At 42.2% G+C, this 18,971-nt stretch overlaps 1 protein-coding gene across 3 annotated transcripts in view; it reads left to right on the top strand.

Annotated features, from left to right (window-relative positions):
* The first annotated feature begins 2,497 nt into the window (after positions 1–2,497).
* The window catches only part of KIDINS220 (kinase D interacting substrate 220), an 83,092-nt gene continuing 66,618 nt past the window's right edge, over positions 2,498–18,971 (top strand). For 2 of the 3 annotated variants that reach the window (XM_075086867.1, XM_075086869.1), the window contains exons 1-4: positions 2,498–2,646; positions 9,887–10,034; positions 17,291–17,389; positions 18,783–18,881. In XM_075086867.1, the coding sequence (XP_074942968.1) occupies positions 9,921–10,034; positions 17,291–17,389; positions 18,783–18,881 (312 nt within the window). In that variant the 5' untranslated portion in view covers positions 2,498–2,646; positions 9,887–9,920. Of the gene's footprint in view, positions 2,647–3,853; positions 3,926–5,470; positions 5,541–9,886; positions 10,035–17,290; positions 17,390–18,782; positions 18,882–18,971 lie in introns of all 3 variants that reach the window. The other variant, XM_075086868.1, reaches the window with a different exon arrangement.

Below are 18,971 nucleotides of genomic sequence, written 5' to 3' on the forward strand. Positions count from 1 at the left end.
GAGTGGCTAGTGGGCCAGAGGATCGTGAAGGCTGCCCAGAGGGACCCCGATGGACTGGAGAAATAGGCTGACAGGAACCTAGTGAAGTTCAAAGAGGAGAAATGCCAAGTCCTGCACCAGGAGAGGGGTAACCCCATGCACCAGTATGTGCTGGTGGCCACCCAGCTGGAAAGCTGCTTTGCAGGGGGGGATGTGGGGGCCCTGGTGTCATCAAATTAACCATGAGCCAGCAATGTGCCCTTGCTGCAAAGGAGGGACCTGTAGAGGTCCCTTCCAACCTCAACCATTCTGAGATTCTGTGAAATTCCATAGGAGATGGAAAAGCTGGAAAGAGAAGAAAATTGCCTGGAAGAAGTTTATTTTGTAGGATTATATGCTCTACTGTAGTGGCTTACCTGTTTTTAAAAAGCATCATAAAAATCAAGTATTTCTATACTTTACAGACTATGGAAAATGTCTACTCTGAGTTAAGTGTCACTTAAACTATATCAATGCTATAACAAAAGGATTTGGGGACAAATGTTAAGAGGTTATTTATATGCCTTACCAACAACAACAAAAAGTAGTATTTGATGAGAAGAGGAATACTTTGTGCGGAATCCTAACTTTACTAGATTCCAGTTTTGACCCTTCAGCGGGACCATCTTTCATCGCCTATGTGAATTAATCACTGGTGGGAAAATATTGTTCCTCATATGGGTAGGGTACAAGTAGAAGAGCACAATAAGTCAGTGTCTTGCCTTTCCCTAAATGAGATCAGACGGCACAAGGATATCAGGAGTTGGATTGATCTGTAGCAGAAGGGGAAGAAAGTACAGAACTGTACAGAAAACTCTGCCTTCCTGGCCTCTGCATTCCCAGTGTTTGTATGGTTCCCTCATTCACAGGAGGGAAGGAGCTACTCTCTGTGCCTGGTGAGAACACAGCTAACACCTGAGGGGTGGAAAGTTATGATACTGGAATAAGGAGCTGGGTGTCGAGGAGCTCATGAAGTGAGAGATTAATATACATTTTGGTATAAACTCTGAAAAACAGTAATCTGTTGAAAACAATTGAAAAATCCATAAATCTCAGGAGGCTAACATAAGCAGTGTCTGATCAGACCACAGCTTCTCTTATGCATATAAGATTATATGGATGCTGGAAACATCAGTACGAGTCATCCTTGAGTAGTGGCCCATATGCATACGTTTGGGTAGCGCAGCATGAGCACTTTTCAGCTCAGCAGCAACTGCAGGGATTCATTCATCCTCCATCTGTTCACATTGCACTTCTATTGCATAAGTAAGAATGTGCTTTATGCCCTTAACTTCTCCCAGTCTTTCAAGTGAATCAGTGTTTTGGTGCAAGATCTAAGTGGATTTAGCTTTTAATTTTCATAGCTTGCTCTTTTGCCTCGTATTAACAATTTTTGTGCATGTAAGGAAGTTGTTTTCCTGAGCGTGGAGAATTTATTAAGGTAACAGGAGAAATAACGCCTTAAAGAGTGAGCAAAAGCACTTGCAGCACACTTTCAGTTGTATGTTTTGGGATATACAGGGAGCACTGTCAGATATTTCTTTAAGAAGCTAACAGTGATGGCTCTCTGGAGAGGTGGAAATTCAGCGTTGTGAAGATTTTAAACCAATGTGTTGACCCTTTGGGAACCAGTAACCATAGAACTAAGCAGGGGTATGAGGACTGTATTCCTTTTCCTTGCTGTTTTATTGCTGTTTGCCATCCTTTGATGCCATCCTGGGTTTAAGGTAGGTTCCATGATCTCTGGGGAAGAGGTTATTATTGTAGTCATTAGAGATCATCTCTCATCCAGTTGTCCAAATGAATTAAGCAGCATCCATTATCATGGATTTGGACCAATGCAAAGGTTGAAAGCGACCTTTTGCAGTCACTGGATGCATTTTATCATCACAAAAAGTACAGACTGAAGATCTTACGTTCATGAAGATCTTAATCTGTTCAAATGAGCGTGGTCGTAAACACTTTGGCTATGGCCTCGGAAGCCCACAGCTGCCTGTGCCCTGGCCTGACAGCCTGGCCAGGGCTGTGAGGTGAGTTTTCAGAACACCTGCAAAGCTGCTTAGGTGCCTCTGCCGGAGGGAGGTCTACGAGAAACTGGTGAACATCAAGGTTTGTAGCGAAGTGAGATGTTTTGGTTTTTTCCCTCCCCTCCCTGTTTATCAGCGGTTACCCAGCTCCCCCCTTGCCCAAGCCCTGTCAGTGAGCCCCTCCTCCCGCCGCTACCGCCGGGGGGGGAGGGGGGCGCCGCGGAGCGCGGTGCCTCACTGCCGTCAGGGCTCCCGGGCAGGGTTTTTTGGGTCCCCGTTATTAGCTGCTTAGGCACTGTTATTAGCGCCACGGTTATTATCCCTGCGGGCTGCCCCAGGCGCGCCTCCCGCTGCCCGCCGGCCCTTACCCTCCCCGGGTCGCGGCGTCCGTGCCAGGCGGCCGGCCGCCACCCTCCCTCAGGGCGGTGGGCGGTGCTCCAGCGCACGTGATCAGCCCGCGGGCGGGGTGGTGGGCAGAGCGCGGTAAGATGGCGGCTGGGGCCGGCGGTCAGTGAGGGGTGTTGGCGGCCGCCGCTTCCCCGTCAGTCACCGGCTGGGCCCGGGGAGCCGCCCGCAGGGGCCGAGTCCCGCCGGCTGTGGGGTGAGTCGCATGGGGAAGGTGGGGAGCGGGGGCGGTGCAGGCCGGCGGAGAGGGGTGCGCCCGGCTGCCAGACAAAGGGCGCCGCGGGGCCCCTCTTCGCCGCCGCGTCCGGCGCCCCTTCGCAGCGGCGGGGCCGCGGGGGGCTAGCTGGGGAGGGGGGCTCACGGCCGCGGGGTTGCGTGGACCCGGTCCCCGCCCGGGGCGGGCTGGAGGGAGGTGGGACCGGGAGCGACGGTGGGGCCTGGGCCGCTCGCCCTGGCCAGCCCCGGGGCTCGGGCGGCGCGGGGTGCCGCGGACGGACGGACTGGGCCCACCCGCTTCGGTGGTGGTGGGGACAGCCTACCGGGGGGAAGAGGGCCGGCGGGGTCCCGCTGTCAGCGCCGCCTCCTGGGCGGGTGGGAACCTTCGTACCGTTTTTCCTCTCCTTTTGTTAACTCGGAAAGGTAGTGGGCAGCAAAGCCCGGCGTCTGATTTCCGAGGTAAAGAACCACAGGATGGTTGAGGTCGGAAGGGACCTCCGCTGGCCTCCGGTCCAGCCCCTGCCGGGGGCTGGTTGCCCGGGGGCGCGTGCGGGGGTCTTTGTGCGGGGACTCCGCGCGTTGCCCGGGCAGCCTTCGCCAGCGCTCGGCGACCCCACGCCAGCGAGGCCTTCCCTCATGTTCAGGCGGCACCTCCTGTGCTCCAGTTCGTGCGCCTGTCACCTCCCGTCCCGTCCCGGCGCGCCGCTGAAGGAGGTTATCAGTTAGTTGCATTATAGAAATAGCAAAATCTGTCGAGGGTAGGGCTTTGTTACTTCTCATATGTGCTTCAAAATTGGTTGGGAAAAGTGATGTCCCATCTATAACTTCTGATATGAGCATGAGTAATGGATTGGTGGGGGAATAACACAGTAATACGTGTTTGAATCGTGCGATTAATTAGCTGATCCCCCCCATCAAACGGTAAAGAAATGGAAAGATAAAAAGGATCAGAATGTGTAAGAAACCCCTTGTCTGTTGGATAGGCATCTATTTGTTCTGCAACAGTGGCTGTCTAAAGTAATTTGGTTATTAAGAAATTAAAATCTGCTTGAAATCCCCTGCGACCACAGTTTATGATATATGGCTATGTTAATTTAAAAATCTTATTAACAGAAACATGTACATCACACAACCAACTTTCCTTAGGTGAAAATACTCTAAAAGTTAGGTGTTTTTTTTTTCCATAGAATTTGTGTCTCTGACTGACAAACTTGATGTTATGATGCAGAGAAATGCACTGGCTTTATGAGATGTGTAAGGTAATGTTGTAGACTTTCTTGTGTGTATTTTGTACGGGTTTAGACAGAATTTATTTATATTGGTTGGGATAATTTTTTGAAAAACTTAATTTTGGTACCTGTTTCTGTTCACTGACTTTTACTTGAAGTATATAAAACCTGAAATAATATTTTGTAGGCCTAAGCATTTTGTACAGGAACTGAATTTTCTCTTAGAATCCAGACGTTCATAGCAACACCTTACTGTTCATTGACCGTATTTAAATTCTGTCTCAAAGGTAGACTAGTTTCTCTTATAAGGTTTAAATCACATTATCAGATACTTCACAAACCCTTTCTTCTAGCTGATCTTTTCAACTAGGATAGAACATAGACATATCTGATAGTTGCTATCAGATGACAATGGTGACTTCTTGTTTAAATGCATGTTTGCATATTTGCATCTTTCCAGTCTTTTGTATATAATCCCCAGCCTCCATTGTTTATTTAAAAAAAATAATAAATCTATCAGTACAATATTTGGAAATGGTCGTTGCCTTGAGTGCCTAAGGTGGAAAAAGAATGACTTGCATATCTCCCCCAGAGATACGATGGAAACTTGGGGTTGTCCTGTGCAGGGACAGGAGTTGGATCCTTGTGGGTTCCTTCCAACTCAGGACATTCTATGATTCCAGTTTCCTGTATTTCTTACTGTATACTGGAGTAATGGTTACAACCGTAGGGGCCTCCTTTTGTGCAAACTTTTTTCAGTTCTGTTGGTTACAGGCTTCAAAATAAGAGTGTCCGCGTCTCTATCTTTAGTTATCTTTCTGTGTCTTTTAATATTTTTCTAGTTATACTATTCGTTCTTTGATATAAAGTAATGAAGAATAAGGTAATCTATTAAAATGTTTCTCATCTGGATAACAGGAGCATGGCTAAGAGAAGTAGAATAAATGTTCCGAGATAAATAAGGAAAAGCTGAAAATCAGCCTAAGGTCATTAGTCATACTGGAACTTCAGGCATAGGAGAAGAGGTGTGGGTGTAGGCTACTTGTGGAAACTTAGAGTTGTTATTTCTTTCCACCTCTGAATACCAGAAATTAATACTTTAGAGACTCATTTCAACTGTTTTGAAAATTTGTTCTTTAAACAGAATCATGGTTGACTCAGTCCTTATAGGAAGAATAGTTAAAAATATTTACTGCTTCGTGTGATGCCTGAGTTGTGACCTCTTAATGTTTATGAGGTATGTTCGTATAGCAAGTAATGACAATAAGGTGTCATAAAGGATTGGTAATGCTTGTATCAGCACGACTCTTGGCAGCATGAGTAAAGGTGATGTTCCAACATGTTTTCCATTTTTTATACCATCATAAAGTATTAAAACATTGAGCATATGAAACCAACTTATGTTAGTCTTTATCATAAAATTTATATGTACGATTCTTCTGTATTCCACATTTCTTTAAATTCTTATGTGGAAAGATGGCATCTCCAGTTCTTAGGGAAACATGCGGTATTTCACCCTTATCTGATTTGTACATGCCTGGATTTCAGCAGCAATGTAATTATTTTCTTTTACAGTCAATGAAAGATCTGCCATGTTGGGAAGGTAGCTTTTGTATCTGGAAATAGAAGGAAACATGTTGAAAAGGTGACAATTTTTTTTCATTGTATGATAATAGGTATGAATTTTATGTAAGTCACTACGCTCTTTCCCTATTGAAAACAAAACAAGCAAAGAAGGTCTTCTCAATAACACTAGTGTTTGACCAATTTTTATATTTATTCATAAATGATCACAGCTCACACAATGAAATATGGGGGAGAGCTATGAAAAATATGGTGATATTTGGAAAATTTTTGCGTATAATAATGTTAATGTAGTTAAAAACTGATACAGGATTGTGGCAGTGCATGAAATATCTGCAGATTTGAGTTATCACGACCTCTGTAGTCAGTATTGGTGCAGGTGAGAGAAACTAAATTTTTGTAAATCAGCAGATTTTTTCAGTCTTTCCAAAACAGTGATAATGTCTGCTTCAGCTCAGGATGCAAGAGCCTTACACAAACAGGTTAATCCTTGCACAAACATTACCTTCACCTGAACATTTCTGCTCTTAATATTTTTTTTTCATAGTTCTTGGTGTGATGCTAGTCTTATAAAAATACCAGGATTTGCTCCCTGAGAGCATTCTGAGATTTCCAAGCTATGAAGTTTGTATTGTGAGTGAAGAGCTAGTTTGTGGGCTGGGAATTGTCTTGCTTTGGTAGGAGAAAAAAATAACAGCGTTAATCCTTAATAGATAGGGGATCAATTTCCAAATGGGATCCTAGTTTTAATTGAAAGTTTTGTTATAGATTGTGAAAATACTTCTGCTTTGTCAAAGAACAAAGTAAATACTGTTAATTGATCGGTTAAGGACTGTATATGTATTGGATCCTCTTGAATGGTACTAGTTTTGAACTAGATTTATTAATTTTGGAAGGGATTAAGTTATCATCCTTTATTTTTGTAAAGGATAAGCTACATTAAGGTTGGTTTTTTTGTTGTAGGGTTGTTTGTTTTAAAAAGTATACAAATGTATGTGTCAGGCGCTTTTTCCATTGAAGGGGCCAGAATGTTACTTACCTGTTTAGAGACTACCTCAGAGTCTTGGTTCGAAGTATTTGTGATAATTTAAAAGAAATCTTAAACGTGGGAAGAAATCACACCTTAATGTCCAGCACCCACGTGGGCTTTGAGTACAGTGCTTAATTTTCATAATAATAACATAAATCTGATTTAATAAAAAGTTGGGACCCTGGCTGAGCTCAGTTTATATTGACTTGCTGTCATGAGTGAAAATATCATGAATGAACTTCAGCCTAATTTCAGGCGTTTATTGTTCTTGGGGGAAAAAAAGGATAAAGCTTCTAAAAATCTTAACACCAACCTTTTTTATGTGTATTTGTTGGTGGGGTGGTGGGGGTCTTTAGTTTTGGCTAGGTTTTCTGTTTGTTTGGGGTTTTTTTTTTCTTTATTTTGCAAGTTTTGTTTAAGGATGAGAAGCAAACTAATGCATAGATTAACCAGGTGAATTCAGGTTGCATTTCAGATGGAAATTTCTGTTACTGACTCCCTAAACAGTGCTTTCCTAAAGCCCTCTAGTGATGTTAATCTTTTGGATGCCCTAAGAAGCTTGCTTGAGAAGTGGCAAATGAAAGCATGGGGATATAAAATTCATAATTATAATATTTGATTTGGTGGTTCTTGTTTTTATAAAATAGACAGTTATTAATTCTAAGAAGGGAATATTATGTGACAGTGAAGTGTAGGTGACAAAGATTATTAATCTACGCAGTGATGGTTCACACCTATAAAGCTTTTGTCATTTCAAAAACATGGAGTTTGTAAATGCAGCTCTAGATTTGTTCTTCAGCATCAGGTATTTTGCTGTTAGTCAAAGGTTTAAGTTGCCTCTGAGGATTCAGATCTGCATTAAGGCAGAAGCTGCGCTGTCTTTAACTGATTTATGAAGCAGGATACTTATCTACAGTGCAGCAGGGCTGCTTTTGCCTTTTTGAAATATGACAGCAGGGAACATCAAGGGAAGAATCTTACGATGAGGAGGAAGCAATGCTGAATACTATCTTCCTTTTCACACTCGCTAAGAATTAATTGGGAAAATCCTGATAGCAACTGCAGAGTATAATTCACTTGGTGAGACATTGTAGTCATGTTTTTCTGATGATTTTTAATGTAGTTACCAGTTCAGTATTTGGTATGGAAAACAGCGTGCGGATTTAAGGTACAGCTGCAGGAGAGGAGCTGAGACACTGTGTAGGGAAATCAGAAAATGTCTTTGAATATCTAGCATCATTTTAAGTGCCCGAGAATATCCAAGACATCTGCATAGGGCTGTAAGATACTGGTGCAGGCTGTAAGGGAGGTGGTAGACTGTTCTGGACTGGCAGCTGGATGCCAGTGACTCCTCTGGTATTTTTGTATCTGAAATGGCTGTAGGAGCCTCTGTGTGGGCACTGAGTCACTACAATCACTGCTTTTTTTCAACCTTTCATTTTTGGTGTGGTTTAGTGTGTTGTATTTTTTTTAAGTTTGCAACCTCTCAATTAGTTGTTCCTCCTACTGAAAAAAATAAAGACAATTATGACACCACTGTTGTACTGCACACCCCGCTTTGCATGATGGTACTTTAACTGAACACTAAACATGACAGACCTTTTGTGTTCTTAGTTTATTTATAACTTTCTCGTGAGAGAGACTGGCTATTTGCGCAGTGCCTAGGAAAACTGTTGCTGGGCTTTGTATGCCAAATGTAGATTTCTATTTTTTTTAAACTGATTTTAAGTTTCGGTTTTAAAGGATGTCTGAATGATATGATTTGATTTGTGTATTTTGACATGGTATGTGGACATTTGGTGTATGGAGAGTTCAGATGCCTAAATCCTTTTTGGAATTTGTCCCTTAAACTGCAACCTGGCTTTTAAGCCCAAATTTAACAATGGGAGTCGCAGTTCCTCCTTTTTCCGCTCTCCTCCGTCTTGTGTTCTGCTTGCCTACCTAAAATGCATGTAGTTTATAGTTTCTTTTGTTACTCGACATCTGTGTGTACCTAAAGTTCTACATGTACCCAGAGCTGCTGCCATCTTAACTGAACTGGGTGTGTTGGCTTCTTTGCCGGCATTACTATGAAAAAGGCATTTCTGTATGTGGGTTCTCTGATGGCTGTGGTGCTATAGGTGAGCTCGGGTCGTGCCTAACATATACTGACAGCAGTGTGTTTGTCTATATACACTTACTTGCTAAAGGAGAAAGGATGGTGGACGCTGTTACAGTCTATGTAAGCAATTTAAAGTGAAGCTAGATTGTTTGATTTAAATCTCTAAATCTAACTTCTCCATGCTAAGTGTAGTGAAGTCCCTGCTGGCTTCCTCTCGTCTCGTTTTGACTAATGTTCCACTTCAGCTGGGAGTGCAGAAAAATTCACTGGCTGCTTTTATGTGAGAGTAAAAGTTAGAACATTTGCCTGGGAAAGCCATTGGTAGAGAATAGCCTAACCTGTAAGCTTTGGCTACCGCTAAACTGGAGTTTTTTGCTGCTATCACATGAGAGAAAGCTGGAGAGAGAGCAGTCGTCATCTGCTGGTGAGGAGGAAGGTGATGGGGTGTGGATGGAGTCTTGTGTATCGCCCCACAACTTGTTCTGCATCCAGTGAAACTTAAGTTAGGTGCAACAAATAACTCAGCTTCTAGAGCCATATGCATATAGATTCAGCGCAGTAATGCTACTGATTCTCTCAACTTACTAGCCCATAGCTTTTTAGGAAGTTTTAAATGGTTCTTAATGGCCTGCCTTAATAAAGAAAAACCTTTCCTGTCTTACATATTAGAGGTTAAAAACATATTAACAGTCAACAGAAGCTATGTTAAGTTTGACTAGCAAGTTCACAACATGCCATTGCATACAGGCGTGTCTGGATAAAGCTGATGATAACTGATTTAATAAATGGTGTTTCTCAGAGTTCTGTATGGCTGTGATTTCGAGATTATTAATGTATTTCATAATGCAGAATAGTGTCAATGGTTCTGCATATTTACATAAATAAATATGTAAATAAGTAGCATATATGAAGTCTGTAACATATACAGGTATTCCTATAACGTAATATATGCTGAAAAATTTATGCAAATGAAAGACGCATTCTAAATGGAAGATGCATTATATTCAACACACATATGTAGACAATACTTAAAATTTGAATAATTTCTGTAGTTTGCTAAGAACAAGAAAGATTAAGCAATTGACTTTTTCATTGAAACATAGTGCATTTCAATGCATATGTCTCCACAGCATTTTCGTGGGGAGAATGGCGGGCATTTGTACCCAACCAATAACTGGTAAAGCATGTACAAATCATGCTTTCTCACGTCGAAGTTAACTCTCATAGCCTTTACTTACGCTTTGCTGCCTTTTTTTTTTCCTTTCTTGTAATACAGATAAGCTTTGTAATAGAAGCATTTTAAATATTGTATGAAGATGGCAAGTCTGATGAGTCAGAGTCTGTTGACCTACGTAGAAGAAGGAAATGTTCCTGCTCTGAAAGCACTTCTTGAGAAATGCAGAGATGTAGATGAGAGAAATGAGGTAAGATTTTTTTTTTGAAAGGTGAGTTTCATGTTGCAGCTTATTAATTCTGTAACTAATAATCAGGGAGATCACAATGGCTATTTAATATACAAATTTCAGTTTTATTTTCAAGTGCTTACCTTTGGATGGATTGAACGCACAGTATTCTCTGTCAGCACCTCAGTATCTTTCATTGTATTTGTTTCTGAGTGTTCTGAGTTGGAGAATGCGGCTCTGTCCTTACTTTGTGAATGGAGATTGTACCTGTATTTCTGCGGCTGGGAATTGTTTCTTAGTTCAGAGATCCAGCTGCGTGTGCATTCTTGCCCTGTCCATTTTAGGGTGAAACCTGGGATGGTAACAACTCTTTCCTCACCATCTGATTTCCAGGCAAGAGAAACTTTATTATATGATCCAAATAGGAGCATATATTGCGATTTACTCCGAGCAGTTGCTCATCTGGATGAAAAATATGTGTCCAAAAAGTAAGTCTAGATGTAACCAGAAGAATTAAATTACTTCACCAGGATTACACAGGAAGTCTTGGTACACAGTAGGGAGTTTAAATGTGGATTGCTCGGAATCCTGCAATAGTGCAATAATTGTTAGCTTCTGCTTTGTCATCTGATTTAGTCTGATGCGAGCATACTGCCACCAGCAATTTAAGTGAATGTGCTGCTGTTTCGTTATACTGCACTAACGATTCCTGAGAGTTTCTCGAGATATTTGATTCATGCAAATGTCTCTTGCTAGTGACCATTTACATTGTTTTGCACAACGTTTAAAGTTCAGGTTATCTTGATGCACTATTAAGTCTTCTCTGTATTTTACAAATAAGTTGAGGTGATCTGGATAATTTATTTCATCTTCTGTAGTAAATTTTCTAGTTTGTAAGCATCTGGACTTCTCTTTCATCTGGGTGTACAGCTTGTATCATCAATTTTTATTTTAGGTCTGATTTCCTAAATAGCGTTGTAGAACTGGAACCTTGTTGACTTACGTAACATATTCAGGGAATCACATTCACAGAAAAATTCAGGACAGAAGGGTCCTCTGGAGGTCATTGGATTCAGTGCTCCTCCTAACTGTAGGACTGACTTCATTGTGACATCAGCTTGCTCGGGGACTTAAGAAGCAAAACTTGGAAGTCCTCAAAAGGATGAGAAACCTGCAGCCTCTCTGGGCCATGCTCCAGTGCTTAACACCTTTTGTTTAAAAATACTTTCCTTATGTTTTATTGGAATATCCTTTGCTGCGTCTTGTGATTGCTGCTTCTCGTAGTCTTGTGTGTCTCTGAGAAGAATCTGCCTTTGTCTTCTAAGATTCTGGTTCTGTCTAGGTAGCATAAAACTGATGTTGATGCCCCCTTACTCTTTGCTTTTCCAGACTGAACAAATCCAGCTCTCAGTTTCTGCTTGTGTGTCTTATGCTCCTGTCACATAACCATCTGAGTCACCCCATTGCTGGACAGTGCAGTTCGTTGTTGGGAGTCTCTGTACTGGGAGCCCAAAATGGCGCATTGTGTTGAGAATTCAGCCTCACCAGTGCTGAGTGGAGGGCTAGTTGTGCTCTTGTTAACGCAGCCCAGTATTTGATTTGTCTTTGTTGCTGCCAGGGCATGCCCTTGACTCATGGCCCTCTCATCCATCGGGACACTGTGCCTGTTTCTGCAGTGTGGCCCCCAGGCAGGCAGTCCCCAGCCAGTGCTGTTGCATGGGGTTGGTCTGCTCCAGTCTCTGCATCTGCTGTTGTTGAGCTGCAGGGGGTTTGTCAGCCCATTTCTCCAGCCTGTCGAATTTCCTCTGAACAGCATCCCCACCCTTTGGCGTTATCAGCTGCTCTCCATAGCTTGGGGGAGACCGTAAACTTTCTGAGAGCACTTTCTGTTTCATGATTCTGGATGTTGATGAAGATGCTACAATGTTAGCCCCAAATCAAACCCTTCCAACTTGGCACCAGTTTAAACCCATGTAAGATGGAAAGGATATTTTTGGAAAGGAGTGGAACGGCATACATTACTCCAAAAAGCATCATGCAAATGTGAAAACAATGTACAGAATTTAGCCTAACTGTAGTTATTAGATCTGGTTTCAGTTAAGACAGTTTTCTTTCATTGTTGGAACATTGATTTCATGCTGTGTATGTGTATATGCTGAAGTATTTGAGATGGGAGAATTTTTAAGTTACAGAGCATACATATGAACCTCACCACCTGGCATGCTGTGTATCTGAGTAGTAGTCTGTTCCCTCTACTGGTAATTATTCTTGATAACATGGCTGAAATCAGATGGATAGTCTGCGTTGACTTTATCAACAGCATCACTGCCTTCACCTTCTTTTTAAATTTTTTTTTTCTCTTCTTGATGGGACTAAGTGCACTTCGGGGTTTCAGTAATGCCTATTTAGCAGAGGTCACTTCTCTGATACCTAAGTTTTTTAGTCTTCTGATATATTGCAGTGAAGAAGGTAGTTTGTGGAGACATGTATGGTTTGTATCAGTTTTAAGCCCATGTTGTTCGATCGTATCAATGATACGAGTTTTGTTTAAGTGCTGGCTCTTCTTTGGAATTCGGTGGCATTGAGTGCAATTCTATTTCCAGTTTGGGAACTGCCAGGACATCTTTTTCGTCTTGGATAAAAACAAAATACCAAAATGGGAGTCCCAGCAGAGTAGGTCTAAAAAGGTTGCTGGCAAGTCAAGGTTTGCTAGTGCCAGGACCTCCCAGGATTTGTCCAGCGGTAGGATCACCCGCACTGTTACCAACCCTTTATATCTTAACTGTGACCAGTTGCCAGAAAAACTGGGGTGCTCCAGTCAGTTTGTGTATGGATGGTTTTGTTGGATTAACACCAGCAGTTTCAGTTAAGTGGAACAAGTTTCAGTCTCTCTGCCTTTCCCCTGTGCGCATTCTTCTCTCTCATACCAGATACACTGATTACTTAGCAGCTAATGATAGATGCTTGCCATGTGTGATACACTTTGATCCTAAAAGCCTCCAGTTTCCTTTGATGTGCCTTTCTTTCTGCTCTTCTGCTCTTGATACTGAAGTACCTTCCATATCTTCAATTCTGAATCTTCTATTCTCTCATGGGCTGTGAGAGCATGCTAATCTGTAAGGTAGCACCACGGAATAATTCCCCTAAAAAGGTACAGGTGTGCCTCTTTATTATTTGGCTATTCCAATACTTAGACTTAGTTGCGATGTACTTGTGAGAAATAAGAACATTTAGTTGTTGTGGAATGTCTAGACTCTTGGGCAACTTTTGAGAATTAATCTGGATGTCACAGGTGTAGCATTTATCTTTTGGGTTTGTCTTGGTGGAATCTTCACAATTTGCTAAAACATTGAACCTGTATTTGAGAATCTCCTAGCAAAAAGGGAAGGATGTTTTTGGTACCACTATAGAAAAGTTTTACATCTGTCTAAGAATACCAGAGCCAGTCTACAACTGCATGATACTTCTTAGAGGTGGAGGGGATCATTTGCCCATCCACAACCTCCTCTTGCCCAGACATACTTGTGTTTGGTTTGTGTTATCATTTTGTGTTATCTGCCTGTGGAAGACAATAGTAACTGTTCAGAAGGAGGTAAGAAGAACGCTCATGCTAAATAGGGATTTTTGTATGTATTGCTAAAGCACTGCTTGGAGAGGACCTCTGAAGATTATCTAGTCCTCTGTCCTGAGGTGGGTTGGTTGGAGCCAGCTGGAATTGGCTGTGTCCAGCACAGGACAATCCCAGCCTCTCTGCACAGAGACCACCTGCAGCCCCTCCCCCCCGGATACCAAAACCTGGACCCCTACGCTCAGTACAATGAAGTTCCTGTCTGCCTATTTCTCCAGCCTGTCAGGGTCTCCCTGGATGGCAGCACAAGCATCTGGGGCATCAGCCACTCCTCCCAACGTTGTGTCATCTGTGAAGGTGCTGAGGGTGCACTCTGTCCCATTGCCCAGGTCCTTAATAAAGGTGTTAACCAGGACCCAAGTACAGACCCCCATGGTACTGCACTAGTGACTGGCCTCCAGCTCGACATTGTGCTGCTGATCACAACCCTCTGAGCCCAGCAGTTCAGGCAGTTTCAGTCCACCTCACTGCCCATTTATCTAGTCCTTACTTCATTAGTTTGTGTGGATGTTGTGGGAGACAGTGTCTAAATCCTTGCTAGAGGTGGGATAAGCTGTCTCAGCTCTTTATCTGCTGAGCCAATGCTGTCATCACAGAATGCAATCACATGGTCAGGCATGATTTCCCAAATCACTTGGCATGTGTATTCCCAAAATATCAGCTTGCAAATACTCATGAAAGAGCAAAAGTTACAACTGTTCTCCCTTCCAAAGACAGCTCTTCTCTTCCAGAAATCAGTATTTTCCTTCCTTTTGAGTCTTTGATCATTTTAACTTTATTATAACGAGACCTAAATACTAATGCTTGTTGTTACAAAATACACTTTAGGATCTAAAATCAAAGACACTGTTTTGAATGTACACAATGTATAGTTATAACAACATAAACTTAGACAAGAACATAATTTTTCCCTGTAAAAAATCACACTGTTAGTTATCACAGAATCACAGGTTGGAAGGGACCTCAGGGATCATCTAGTCCAACCTTTCTAGGAAGAGCACAGTCTAGACAAGATGGCCCAGCACCCTGTCCAGCCGACTCTTGAAAGTGTCCAATGTGGCCCAGTCAACCACTTCCCTGGGGACATTATTCCAATGGTTGACTATTCTCACTGTGAAAAACTTCCCTCTCATGTCTAGTCAGAATCTCCCCAAGAGCAACTTGCGTCCATTCCCCCTTGTCCTCTCCATGTGACTGCTTGTAAAAAGGGAGTCTCCGTCTTCTTTGTAGCTACCCCTTAAGTACCTGTACATGGTGATGAGATCCCCTCTAAGCCTCCTTTTCTCAAGGCTGAACAAACCCAGTTCTCCCAGCCTATCCTCGCATGGCAGCTTCCCCATCCTTTGATCATCTTGATGGACCTTCTCTGGACCCCTTCCAGCCTGTCCACATCCTTTTTGTATAGTGGGGACCAGAACTGTACACAGTACTCCAGGTGTGGCCTGACGAGCGCTGAGCACAGTGGGATAATGACTTCTTTCTCTCTGCTGGCGATGCCCTTTTTGATGCAACCCAGCATCCTGTTGGCCTTCTTGGCCACAGCAGCACACTGTTCACTCGTGTTGAGCTTTCTGTCCACCAGGACCCCCAGGTCCTTTCCAGAGAGCTGCTCTCCAGCCAGGTGGATCCCAGTCTGTGCTGCACTCCCAGATTATGTTTTCCCAGGTGCATGACCTTACACTTGTCCTTGTTGAACTTCATAAGGTTCTTGTTGGCCCACTCTTCCAGCCTATCCAGATCTCCCTGCAGAGCAGCTCTCCCTTCTGGAGCATCTACTTCCCCACTTAATTTGGTGTCTTCAGCCAACTTCATCAGGCTACACTTGATCCCGTTATCCAGACCACTTATGAAGATGTTGAATTACATTGGGCCCAATATCGATCCCTGGGGGACCCCACTTGTGACAGGTCACCACCCTGAAAAAGAGGTAATTGCCACCACCCTTTGGGTGCGGCCTGTCAGCCAGTTCCCCACCCACTGCACAGACCACTTGTCTAGGCCATAACGCACCAACTTCTCCAGGAGGAGGCTATGGGGAACTGTATCAGAGGCCTTGGAGAAGTCCAAGTGGACAATGTCCACCACCCACCCATGTCAACTAGGCAAGTCACTTTGTCATAGAAGGCCACCAGGTTTGTCAAGCATGATCTGCCCTTACTGAAGCCATGTTGGCTTTTCCCAATCATGCGCTTCATTTGACTTGTGATGGCCCCCAGAGGATTCGTTCCATAACTTTCCCAGGATTGAAGTAAGGCTGATGGGCCTATAGTTACCCGGATCCTCCCTCGAGCCCTTCTTGTAGATAGGGGTAACATTTGCCTTCCTCCAGTCCTCTGGGACATCCCCCGTTCTCCATGACTTCTCAAAGATTATGGAGAGTAGCCTCGCGGTGACATAAGCCAGCGCTCTCAACACCCTCGGGTGGATGGTGTCAGGGCCCGTTGATTTGTAGGGGTCAAACTCCTGTAATAATTCACATACTGATGTGTTATATCCTGTCCTGAGTAATACGGCTGGTTATCCGTAATGTCATGGGAAAGATTCTGTGAGACTAGTTAGGGAATAGCTGGTGGACCAGAAAACTTTTTTGAAAGAATCAGTGCATTTCTGTGATTATTTTCTTTTTTTACATAAAGAGCACAAATAACTCATCAAGTATCTTTATTAATCTGACTTTTAGCTGTTTTACTAATGAAGATTAGTGATCTTACTGTATTGTGATTTTGCATTGATTTTTATTCTTTTAAGGGAGATTGCTAATATGTAACTCCTAACATGTAGCTTTTGCATTATTTAGAGACTACATAGTTTGAGTTTTCTATATGGTACAGAGAAAAGACAGAAGAAAGGTCAGAAAAAATTCATTTACTAAGCTTGTTGAAATTAACAAATGTACTGTCAAATTTATTAAGTTTTACTTTTCATCATGCAGAGCAGTTGTATCTTAGAAGTTTGCTGATACAGAAATAGACCGATGGGAGGGTGACAGATTGTAACGTGACTTTGAAAACAATCAGATAAACCAGTTTTTCTATCTTTCATTTTCCCTGAGTAGAGGCTCTCTGTTAAGAACCTGCGTTGCACAGGACAGGGATGATGTCTATATTTGGTATGCTGTCAGAGGAAAGTGTGGTATATAACTTGACTATTTTTTTTCAAGACTTCAGCAAGAAATCTTACTGTTACTCTGAATCAGTGTGCGTGTTTTAATGGCCATTATGGTTTCTAAGCTAGATCAATTTACTCATTTCTAAACAATGTGACTGAGTTAGTTCAAGATGTAAAGATGTAACAGGCTGTATTAGAGATGTCTTAAGTGGGCAAATCACTCGGAAAGAAAGATATTTAACAATGTAATGTTTTTTGGTAGCCATTTTTAGTAGTCAAAATGTTTGGGGATTTTTTTTTGTTTGTTAATTTGGGGTTTTTTAATTTCATGGGACAGGGTTTAGTATGTTCTCCTTTTTTTTTTTTTTTGCAAGTTTACTGTGTGGTTTGAAAATCAGTCCTCACAGCTTCTCACTGGCAATTAAAAACTGGGAAGAACTTTATGTTCCTCGGTAGTTTTTGGCCTTTTATTATTGGTGTGTGCACGTGTAATTTGCATCACTTCCTGATGCATCACTTTCTCCTATCATTTTGATTTTAGAATGGCCAGACTCCGCTCATGTTGGCTGCTGAGCAAGGCAATTTAGAAATTGTCCAGGAGCTTCTCAAGAAGGGAGCTAATTGCAACTTGGAAGATGCAGTAAGTATTAGTGCTTCATGTGATGGTATCTAACAGCAGAGGAAGGTGACATTTCAAGAGGCGCGCAAAGAAAAGGAATGGGGGGAGGGAGGAAGAAGGTGGAAAATGATGACATCTAAAAGAAATTTTATCCAAAATTGTTTGGCTCTGTGTTCCTCTGATTTGACTTTTCATAAAGAATAGGGATATTTAAGATGTTTTAAATATCTGAGGGTCTCTGTTGAATGCTACTCCTGTTCTGGGAAATTAGAGCTAGGAAACTGTAGTAATAGAATTGGCAGTAGTTGACATAAAAAGATAGGTGGAATAGAAAAATACAACATCAAAGATGAGGTCCAAGTGATTTTGCTCATCTCAGTGATTTGGTATCTTGGGATTTTTTTTTTGTTCCTGGCTTGGTTTTGGTGTTGATTTTCAGTAACTGCTGGGGGAGAATTTTAGGTTAAAGGATTATTTCAGGTGAAAGCTAGAACAGTGGCAGAGAAGGGTATCATATTTATGAATTGTCTTCCTGCCTTTGCAGAAGAGGTTGACTCTAGGAGAAAGATGCCCAGAAAGAGTGAATAGGACAGAGCTGTTATTAAAAAGTTTTGAAAGGTCTGTGTATTCCAATGAAGATTGATAAATAGGAAAAGGATGTTGCTTGTGTCTTTTTTCTTCTGCACTTAGTTTAATTGTAGCAGTGTAGACATCCAGGAAAGGTCTGGTATGAAAGCTGTTATTAAAAAAAAGTCGTCTCTCTTTTTGGAGACATTTTATTACTTTTGCTGTAACGTTACAGTTCCTATATTATAGGAAGAGCAGTTACCGTATAAACTGTTGCTATACTTGTATGTGTATAGCACACAAAACAGTAGTCCACGCCTGGACATGGTTTGAGCAGTGGATGGAAGATAAGTGTAATGTAAGAGTATCTCCTGAAGTGATCATAAAATGAAGAAGCTGTGGTCCAAATCCCCCCTGCATGTTAGCCCCTTGGATGCTGTCACCCACTGTATGTAGAGACAGACCACCACCATTTTCTGTTGTCTTGGCTGCCATCTCATCCCCTTCAGCAGTTCTCAATGTCTTGACCTCATTCTTAAATCCTATGTAGGTGTTGCTTCCTCCATAAAATTCTTAAGTTAACCTGCAGTGAACTGAGGAGTGGAGAGTGATGGATATTGGGTAGGAGAGGAGATAACTGGAGGGAAGATTTGGAGTAGTTGTTGGTCTGTATTTTCATGTATAACTGGCAGATAGTCTACAAGTTTATTACTTTTTTTTTTAAAGGGCAGCTTTCTTTTTAAGGGGTTGTGGATTTCCTGTTTTAGGTAAAACACTTGAAAAACGAGGTAATTGTATTGAAATATTGAATATAACTTAAAATACTTTTTTTTTAAATTTTTTCTAGGATAACTGGACAGCTCTTATTTCAGCAGCCAAAGAAGGACACGCAGCTATTGTAGCAGAGCTGCTCAATTATAATGTCAGTTTGGAGCACCGGGATTTGGTATGTGTTGTCCTAGTGTAAAAATAAAGTCGTTTTTAGTAAGAAGAACAATTTCAGGAGTTGCAGATTTTCAGTTCTGTAAAATAAATC

This window comes from Phalacrocorax aristotelis, chromosome 3, assembly GCF_949628215.1.
Source record: "Phalacrocorax aristotelis chromosome 3, bGulAri2.1, whole genome shotgun sequence".
Taxonomy (NCBI): domain Eukaryota; kingdom Metazoa; phylum Chordata; class Aves; order Suliformes; family Phalacrocoracidae; genus Phalacrocorax; species Phalacrocorax aristotelis.